The sequence below is a fragment of the Barbus barbus genome (assembly GCF_936440315.1).
Source record: "Barbus barbus genome assembly, chromosome: 19".
NCBI classification, from domain to species: domain Eukaryota; kingdom Metazoa; phylum Chordata; class Actinopteri; order Cypriniformes; family Cyprinidae; genus Barbus; species Barbus barbus.
The window spans coordinates 27972638-27982725 of record NC_136747.1 but is presented as its reverse complement, the minus strand read 5'-3'; the positions used below and the strand labels follow the sequence as shown (position 1 = coordinate 27982725).

The 10088-nt window shown below is 34.2% G+C and overlaps 1 protein-coding gene across 2 annotated transcripts; it reads left to right on the top strand.

Moving 5' to 3' along the window:
* The first annotated feature begins 841 nt into the window (after positions 1 to 841).
* cdca7b (cell division cycle associated 7b) lies at positions 842 to 9581 on the top strand. 2 transcript variants are annotated; one of them, XM_079441093.1, is made up of 10 exons: positions 842 to 1168; positions 1678 to 1752; positions 3055 to 3174; positions 4115 to 4498; positions 5354 to 5416; positions 5534 to 5704; positions 6071 to 6214; positions 6286 to 6435; positions 7710 to 7846; positions 9213 to 9581. In XM_079441093.1, the coding sequence occupies exons 1-10, from the start codon at positions 1139 to 1141 to the stop codon at positions 9232 to 9234; spliced, it is 1296 nt and encodes a 431-aa protein (XP_079297219.1). In that variant the 5' UTR covers positions 842 to 1138; the 3' UTR covers positions 9235 to 9581. The 2 variants fall into 2 exon arrangements, with proteins under 2 accessions (XP_079297219.1, XP_079297220.1); XM_079441094.1 differs by having other exon boundaries at positions 1081 to 1168; positions 4169 to 4498.
* The last annotated feature ends 507 nt before the right edge of the window (positions 9582 to 10088 follow it).

Below are 10088 nucleotides of genomic sequence, written 5' to 3'. Positions count from 1 at the left end.
AATGTTGATAACCAAACAGTTGCTGGTCATTATTTCTTCCGTACTATTGAAGTCAATGGGGACTGTCAAGTAGACCAGCAACATTCTTCAAAATATCTTCTTTTGTGTTCAAGACGAAAGAAATACAATTTTCACTTTTTAGACACAATGTTTGGGCATCATAACCAGGGAGCGAGACTAATAGTAAGTAGTATGTACTGTATGGCAGCATTCTTTAATTATATGTGACCCTGGAGCACAAAAGCAGTCATAAGTAGCACAGCTATATTTGTAGAAATAGCCAAAAATATACACGTTTTTCTTTTATTCCAAAAATCATTAGGATATCAAGTAAAGATCATGTTCCGTGAAAATATTTTGTAAATTTCCTACCGTAAATATATCTAAACTTCATTTTTGATTAGTAATATGCATTGCTAAGAACTTCATTTGAACAACTTTAAAGGTGATTTTCTCAATATTTAGATTTTTTTGCACCCTCAGATTCCAGATTTTCAAATAGTTGCATCTCAGCTAAATATTGTCCGATCATAACAAACATCAGTGGAAAGCGCATTTATTCTGCGTATAGATGATGCATAAACCTCAATTTTGAAAAATGGACTTTTATGACTCACAGGGGTCACATATGTTCTGGTAAACTGTTCTGTCTCTGTGGAGCGATGTTATAATTGTTATGTAGACTAATATCATCAACAGGCATCTGGAGGTCTGTTTAAATGCGTTTATAAATGCGATATAGACTTTACAGCTGCCTGAGCACGCATTGAGTGACTGATGCGTCCGGCGTGAGACATTTCCCGCGAAACTACAAAGCGCCGCATTCTGGACTGTTCCATTCAGACCAGGCGCGATCGCGGGGGGAACCGATAGCGTTCACTCTCACATTAAAGTTAAGAACGGAGACATTTTATGGTGTATTCCAGTACCTGTTTATAGTTATAATATATAATATGTATTATGTCAATAATAACGACTTCAAAGTGAGCTGATGACCTCTTTAGTGACGGACTCGACACACAATCACCCCTCCGTTTTCTCACAGCCTCCTGTCCGCTCGTGTTGTTTTTTAAATCTTTCATTCATTAGAGTTTTAATCACACGCTGATAAACACGAATCATCACTTTAGTTCTTAAAATGATCAAAACACGCAGCGCATCCTTGAAGGTAAGAGCGATAAGCAGTGTTTTCTATTTAAAAATGTCCTTTAGATCTTAAAGGCAAACATTTTTGTCTTTTATGAGAGTTGAACTGCATGCAGAAGATAGATCGTCGTTTAAAACCGTGCATACATGCATTTAATGAGACACAGAAGCTGATCATCAGAAAATGTAGTGTTAATGATGATGCATGTTAAAAACCACTTTTACTTGCGTGTTTTTCTTCTTCTGGATATTCAGATCTTTGTTTTGAAGTTATGGATATCTTTTGATGTCTGCATCGAGTTAATAATCACATCTGTTGTTGTTATAACAGGGCATTGCAATATAAATACAAAAAAGTGTCATTAATCATGTTTTTATGCAATGTATATTATTATTATTATTATTAATAATGTTAACAGTAATAATAATAATGCATTGACTGTTCTTGTTTTCATTATTATTATCAATGGTTTATTATGATATATATAATTTTAATTGTTTAATGTTCTCTAATAAACCTCTTGCTTTCAGGCAAAGCGGCTGGAAGTAACAGATCTGTCAGAAAACAGCAGAGACTGCATCCAGTCAAAGAGATCCTGGAAGCCTGTTAGTATCATCTACAGTGTCAGAAATTAATGCACATTATTATTGATGATTAATTATTAATATTTGGAACCAATTTGCAGGAGAATACATTTACATTTATGCATTTAGCAGACGCTTACATTGCATTCAAGTTACAGTTTTTACATTTTATCAGCTCTTGCTTTCCCTGGGAATCGAACCCATGACTTTGGCGTTGCTAGCGCCATTTTTGAGCTACAGGAAAGCATATTTAATGGAAATAATATTTAATTTTATGCGTGCATATTCTTTTCCTAAAGATATGAACACAAATGTGCTGTTGTATGTCAAAAACATTTTAGTTTTAAACTGTAATAGTTTTTGTTACTATTTCAGATTTGATTATGTATATATGTGTGTGTATATATATTCTGTTTTTTGCTTTCATTTTTAGGGCGTTTTTAAGTTTTAATTTTAGTTACTAAGTTTTAGGAATTTTGTTGTATTTTAATGCATTAATTTTTTTCAACTAAATGTAAAACCAAAGAATTGTTATTGAAATTAAATGTTAACTAAAAAAACATTTTTACAGTTGATTTTATTTATTATTATAATTTTTTTAAATGTCTATATAGTTTTAGCTATTTTAGTACTTCAACTTAAAGTTGTAAAAAAAAACATAAGCATGCACATATTTACACACGCAATATTAATTATATAAAAAATATTGATATATATTTTTATAATTTACTTTCTAAACTAAAACCATGTTACTTGAAATAAATATTAGCTAAAAGAAGTGTTATCAATTATAAAAAATATATTTATTTTATTTCAGTTTACATGTTTTTCTTTCAAGTTTCAAGTGGTTTTAGTTAACTCTAATAACCCTGACCTATCGAGGCGTCGTTTGACCCTGATTTTCTGTGTTGTAGTGCTCCAAGGTTTAATTGGATGAGTGATCTAGGGTGATTTTTTTTCTTGCTGTCCCTGGAGAGCTCTGGTTGACAGCCTGGATTTCTCTGTCAGTCTCTGTCAGTCTCCAGATCTCCTCCATCTGTTGTGAGGAAACCAGAGACTGCCATGTGTTCAAAAGAGTTGCTTTACTTCTTACAAGCAATGCTTTTAAATCACAAGTTAAGATGCCGCGTCTCCTCAGGTTGAGATAGAGCTGTCATTCCTTTGCATTTCTAGTCCGTATTAGAAATATAAATACACTGGAGAAAATCCAAGAGCATGGCATGAGCGGTTTATCTCTGATGATTTGGCAGTAGCTGCAAAACAGCGCTATTAATTATTGAGATGGTTTTCGCACAATCCAGGAATAATAATGTGTTGTGTCAGGATGTTTGCTTCAGGTCCAAACACATCACAGAAGAGCTGGCGCAGGCCTTCATGGACACCGAGAGCGAGGGCGAGTTCGAGGGATTCTCTGTGGACGAGTGTGACTGGAGAAAACCGGTGGTAAATATGACAAAAAAACATGTACAGTTATGATGTCTGGGAATATCTGCTCAGTTTGGGTTAGAGGAATAGTTTATCCAAATTTGATGAAAATGTACTCACTTTCAAGACATCCTAGATGTAGATGAGTTTGTTTCTTCATCAGATTTGGAGAAATGTAGCATTGCATCACTTGCTGGATGCTCTGCAGTGAATGGGTGCCGTCAGAATGAGAGTCCAAACAGCTGATAAAACATCACAATAATCCACACCACTCCAGTCCATCAGTTAACATCTCGTGAAGTAAAAAGCTCCACATTTGTAACAAACAAACCCATCATTAAGACGTTTTTAACTAAAATACAAGTCCATAATCCATAATAACGCTTCCTCCTGTGAAATGGTTGAATCAGGAGAGAAATATGCACAGATCAAGCACCGTTTACAAGCAAAAACAGTCCAAAACGGCTCTAAACAAATATGACACAACAGGAGATGCACTTTTTCACTGGAGGAATTGAAATTTTGGACTTGGATTTTAGCAGGAAGCAATGGTTTGAAGTTAAAAATGTCTTGATGGATTTGTTTCTTACAAACATGCAGCTTTTGTCTTCTCAAGACATTAACTGATGGACTGGAGTGGTGTGGATTATTGTGATGTTTTTATCAGTTGTTTGGATTCATGTTCCGACGGCACCCATTCACTGCAGAGCATCCATTGCTGAGGAAGTGATGCAATGCTACATTTCTCCAAACCTGATGCAGAAACAAACTCATCTGCATCTTGGATGGCCTGAGGGGAGGACATTTTCAGCTAATTTTAAAATTTGAACTATTTCTTTAATTATATATTTATATTAGTGCTGTCAAATGATTAATCGCGATTAATCATTTGACAGCACTAATATATATATACTGTATATATATATATACATACATCAAATGAAAATGTGACCTGCAGAGTGAGGGCTCTGATAACGACAGTGATGACAATGGCTTTTATTCTGACGGAGAGGAGCCGGCGTCTAAAAAGAGGCGCAGCTCTGGACTGTGTGTCGCATTCAAGTTTCCCACCAAAAGAGGCCCCGCCCCTAAACGGAACACGGCCAAAAAAGGCAACAAAGAGGCCCCACCCCCAGCCCCACCCATCAGCAGGAAGCCTGCAGGAGAAAACAGGAAGCGGCGCGAACCAGAATCAAAAGAGTCGACTTTATATGAGCGCATGCGTGCAGAGAGCCAATCAAAACCCTCTGATAACGTGACCAATGTGGAGAGTCTACTGACCGACGAAGAGATGCAGATACTGAGCAAAAGGGCCAAGAACATCCAAGAAAATAAAGCTATGGTATTTTATTTTGTATTAAAATATTTATATATATATATTATTATTCAAAACAGCATATAATAATAATAATAATAATAAAGCATTTCTCATATATATATTTGTAACTAATAATCATAATATTAATATTTTAACATTTTCTTAATTCATTTTGTTTTCAAATATTTATAATTTAAAAAATATTTAATTCAAAACAGAATTTTCATAATTCAATTAATAATTTTTACTTCAATTTCATTTTCAAATGTATTTTTAAATATCCTTTTTAATCTAATTCAAAACAGCATTTTGTCTGATTATATTTTTCATGTCTAATTACATTAAGTTTAAATTTTATTATTAATATATAAAAAAAATAACTATTTAATTAATTTGTTAAAGAATATCATTTTTAAATGCAATACAATGCAAAACAGCATTTGCATATGTATTTGTAACTAATGTATTTATTTCTTTAATTTAGTTTTAAAAAGTGTTTCTAATAAAAAACAGTTAAAAATATAATTATTTCATATTTGTAACTAATAATAATTTTCTGTTAACTTTATATTTGTAATAACATTTTTATCAAATATAGTTCATAACAGCATTTTTCATTTTTAATAATAATATATAATAACAATAATTTTTTACTTTTTTAAAATGTTGTTTTAAAGACAAATTTTTTTTTAAATATAATCTAAATTAAAAACAGTCTTCATTTGTATTTGTTATACTTAATATGATATTAAGTACAATATTAATTTATAGCAGTATTGTCATGTATTTGCAACATTTATTCATTTTAATATAATATTGATGCAAATTCAGTTTTCATAATATCTTGGACGTTTACGTTAACAAACTCTTTTCTTGCAGCTTGCAAAGCTTTTTGCAGACTTGAGTTCTTTGCCTGAACTTCCTTCTAAGACGACACCTACGGTGAGATCCCACAATCCCCGGCACAGAACTTACCAGAAAATGCTCTGCTTTCTCTTCATTTCTAACCAGTTCAATTACATCTGCTTTATATCGATGGTCTTTCTGTATCCTAAATAGAAGAAAAAGAAGCTGTCCACCCCGAAACGGCGTTTTTCAGAGGTTCAGGTCGAGAGACGAAACCCGGGCCGTAAGGCCAGACCCCCGGAGCATTTTGGGATAGAGGTGGAGGAGAAACCGGCTCCTCAGAAGAGAGAGAGCGGACAGATCGACATCAGACGTCTGATGGAGGCAAGAGACGCGAACAAAACTGAACCCATTTCATCTGAAGTCAACTTACTGTAGAGACAGTGCAGACCAAAACAGCACCAAACACATCAGAATATTGGTCTATTAGAATATAATTGATGTATTTATCTCTTTTTTTATTTATTAATTAATTCAACTAATAAACAGACATAAAAAAAAGAATAAACAATAAGTAAACTATTTAAACTAATAAATATAAGTATTAGATGAAAAGCATGAACTTAAATGAAAACTACAAATAAGTTGAAGTACTAAAATGTATATTTTTGGTGCATTATCATGAATTGAAAAAAAGAAATGCAAAGATTCCTCTCCTCCACAGTCTTGAGTTTCTGTGGTTTTCTGTAGGTTCAGGAGGGTCTGGGAGACGCTCGGCCGAAGCAGAGGAAGCGTCGCTCGCGTGAATCCATACGAATGCCGGAGGACATCACTGAAGAAGAGCTGGAGAACGTGGCCGATCGCGCCAAAGACAAAATCCTGGATAAAGAGAACGTGAGTGCTGAGAGCTGTGGTGTGACGTGTGTGATTGAGATGTGTATTAATGCGTTTATTACTGATCTCAGGGCAGCACGTGTCACCAGTGCCGTCAGAAGACCCTCGACACCAAGACTGAGTGCAGGGGCCTGTACTGCGGCGGGGTTAAAGGTCAGTTCTGCGGCCCCTGCTTACGCAACCGCTACGGAGAAGACGTCCGCACCGCGCTGCTGGATCCCGTAAGTCACCGCTAGCTACATCTATTAACAATCACTTCTGTTTCAATAAAACTGAGAAATGTGACCCTGGAGCACAAAAGCAGTCATAAGTAGCAATAGCCAACAATACATTGTATGGCTCAAAATTATACGTTTTTCTTTGATGCAAAAAATCATTACATGAAGATAATTAGGTTGTTTTTGGCTGCTATTTCTTAAGAGCTGCCGCTGCTGAACGTGACGTGGATCTGACGCATATTTTCTCATCACATTTTCTGACCCATTTCAGTCTCTTCTGATGAGCGGACGAGTTGAATCGAGTGTGTTAGATGAGGGAGACGGTGCTGGGCTGCTCCGGGACAGTTTTGAAAACTATTTTAGAGACATGTTCTTAACTCGTATATGTCACCCTGGAGCACAAAACCAGTCATAAGGGTCAATTTTTTGAAATTGAGATTTATGCATCATCTGAAATCTGAATAAGCTTTCCATTGATGTATGGTTTGTTAGGATCGGACAATATTTGACCCATACAGTGTATTTTTGGCTATTGCTGCAAATATACCCCAGCGACTTAAGACAGGTTTTATGGGTCACATATAATATATTACATGCACGCACAGTTTTAAGGCAGCTTTTTGGTAACTTGATGACTTAACTGACCGCGACATTGCATGCACATAGTTTAATTAGCGATTTGATATGAATTGATACAGGCTACAGCAAGCACAGTATTGTTTCCGCACTTGTTTGAGTCGCGCCTGCCGCTGAATTGAAGCTGGAGCGCGCGTCTGAAACGTCTCCAGATTGATGTGATTGTAAAGACGTTCTGCAACTGAATAAATGCACTTCTTGTCAAGAAAAAAAGAGACCGAAACAGCAGTTATGAGTGGGGTGGCCAACCCTAGGCTCCGCCCCTGCGCTAACGGCGTTAAATCATTTTAACACGTTAAACTGAAAAAATGAATTGCCAGCGTTAATGCGCTAATTTTGACAGCACTAAAAAAAACTAATAGAAATAACTAAAAATACAATTCAATTAAATCTAATGAAGCTGATTCAAAGTATAAATGCTATAATAGTTATATAAAATACTAAAATACCACTGGTTTGAACAAACTCTTAAATTTGAGGATTCAATTTCGAGCCACTTTCATGTTTTATACACATTTTCTTTCTGAAATGTAAAATGCTAGTTAATATTATTGGTGAACTTTGCATGAGAAGTTTGGGATTTCTGGCTTTGGGAAGCATTGAATCACTGATTTAGTGTGTGTGTGTGTGTGTTCCTGCAGACGTGGGAGTGTCCCATCTGTCGAGGAGTGTGTAACTGCAGTCTGTGTCGTAAGCGGGATGGACGCTGCGCGACCGGCGCTCTCACCAGACTCGCCAAATTCTACGGACACGACAACGTCCGGGAATATCTGGAGAGGTATCGCTGCACACTCAACAGCCCAACTTTCACGTTCACAGTTCTCTGATGTTGGTTAATGTTCACATGACATGCAGATAAACATAATTAAATCAGAAAAAAATAATAATGTGTAAATATATTCAAATAAATATTTACTCTATTTTAATATAGTTTTTACACATTTATTATTTTTTCATTAACTCACAAACAGTTGCTCATGAAGCCCAGAAACTGTGGTTTATCTCTTCTTATGCGTGATTTTTGTATAAAATCTCTTAATCTTCATCATGCCGTTTGTTCTTGATGGATGTTTCAAAAATATTTTTTTTTTACATAAATATTTTATTTAATTTATTTCTTATTTTTAACAGGGGTTCACAAACATTTTACATACACAACATATTTTCTAAAATATTTTAAAGGTAATATTAAAGTTGTTAATTTCAATAATTTAACAACACAGTTATTTAGTACTTCTTTATACATTTATTTAGATATTTTACATTTTTATGTAATTAATTAGCTTTTCATTAACTCACAACTCATTCTCATAATATTTATTAGTGCTGTCAAGCGATTAATCGCATCCAAAATAAGTTTTTGTTTACATAATATATGAGTGTGTACTGTGTATATTTATTATGTATATATTAATATACACACATGCATGTATATATTTCAGAAAAATGTTACATTTATATAAACAAAAACCTTTATTTTGGATGCGATTTAATCGTTTGACAGCACTATTATTTATACATTTTAGATAATCTATATTTTTCTGTAGTAATTAAAAAATATTTTTTTCTGATGTAACTAATTATTTGATTAATCAACTCACAAAAACCACCTTTATTTTCTTATATATATTTTTTTATTTTTTGTAGATATTTCTAATTTAACTAATTTAATTTAATTATTAATTTTATTCATTTAAACCACCCACATAATAAATATTTCTACTTTTTAAATTTATGATGTAATTAATTATTAACTTTTCTTCCACTCAAAACTACTCATAATAGATATTTCTGAACGTTTTTTTTTTTTAGCTTTTTTTTGTAATGTATTTTTTTTTTATCACCTTGCAAACCATTCTTAATAAATATTTATCCTTTTTTCTAATGTAATTAATCATTAGATTTTAATCAAGCCACAAACCACCTGTAGTTCCTTAAGTTTGTTTAACTCTGGTTTGTTTTCATACAAAGTCTCTTACATTTCACCATGTTGTTAATTCCTGAAGTTAAACGCTGTGTGTGTGTCCGTGTGTGTGTGTGTGTGCGTGTGTGTGTCCGTGTGTGTGTGTGCGTGTGTGTGTCCGTGTGTGTGTGTGTGTGTGCGTGTGTGTGTGTGTGTGTGTGTGTGTGTGTGTGTGTGTCAGTCTCCAGAAGGACGTGGAGTGAAGACCATCCGTGTGACAGACGCTGCTGATGGGAATCAGACTGATCGTTCACTCCTGACACTTTTAAAGTTGAGCAAGAAAACACTGATAGTTTCCGTCAGTGTTCAGCAATGATATGCAAACCAGTCCTTACTTTTATACGTCACGATTTTGTACTGTTTTCACTGATTTTGTTTTAATGAATCATACTGTTCTCCTGCTAATTAAAGGCAGAGATATCATGAGATCCTGTAACAGATGTTTCTGATTACAAAGCCTTTTCTCTCATTTGCACAATTTGTGTTTTTCTCTCTGAATATTTTTTTATTGGAAATTAGTTTAAATAAAGGTCCTTTTATTTCACATTTTAAATGCTCCATGTTATTTTTTTGAAATATCATATGATGTGTAGTGATACAAGATTTAATTTATTAATTTAGATCAGATTCAGATATTGAAGTGAGTTGCTGTTTTTGTCTCTTCTAAAGGAAGATTCATTCATATCCACACAGAGACATTTTGATCAGATTTATTTCATGTTCATCCAATCTCATGAAAATGGAACTTAGCTAAATTTTACATACAGAAACAAAAATGTCTTTAAACCTCTCCTTTCTTTATTCAGAGTTGATCTAGATAAGTACATGCGCACCAAAGGTCGGATCTGAATCCAATGATTCGTGCTTCGATCTGAATCCAATGATTCGTGCTTCGATCTGAATCCAATGATTCGTGCTTCGATCTGAATCCAATGATTCGTGCTTCGATCTGAATCCAATGATTCGTGCTTCGATCTGAATCCAATGATTCGTGCTTCGATCTGAATCCAATGATTCGTGCTTCGATCTGAATCCAATGATTCGTGCTTCGATCTGA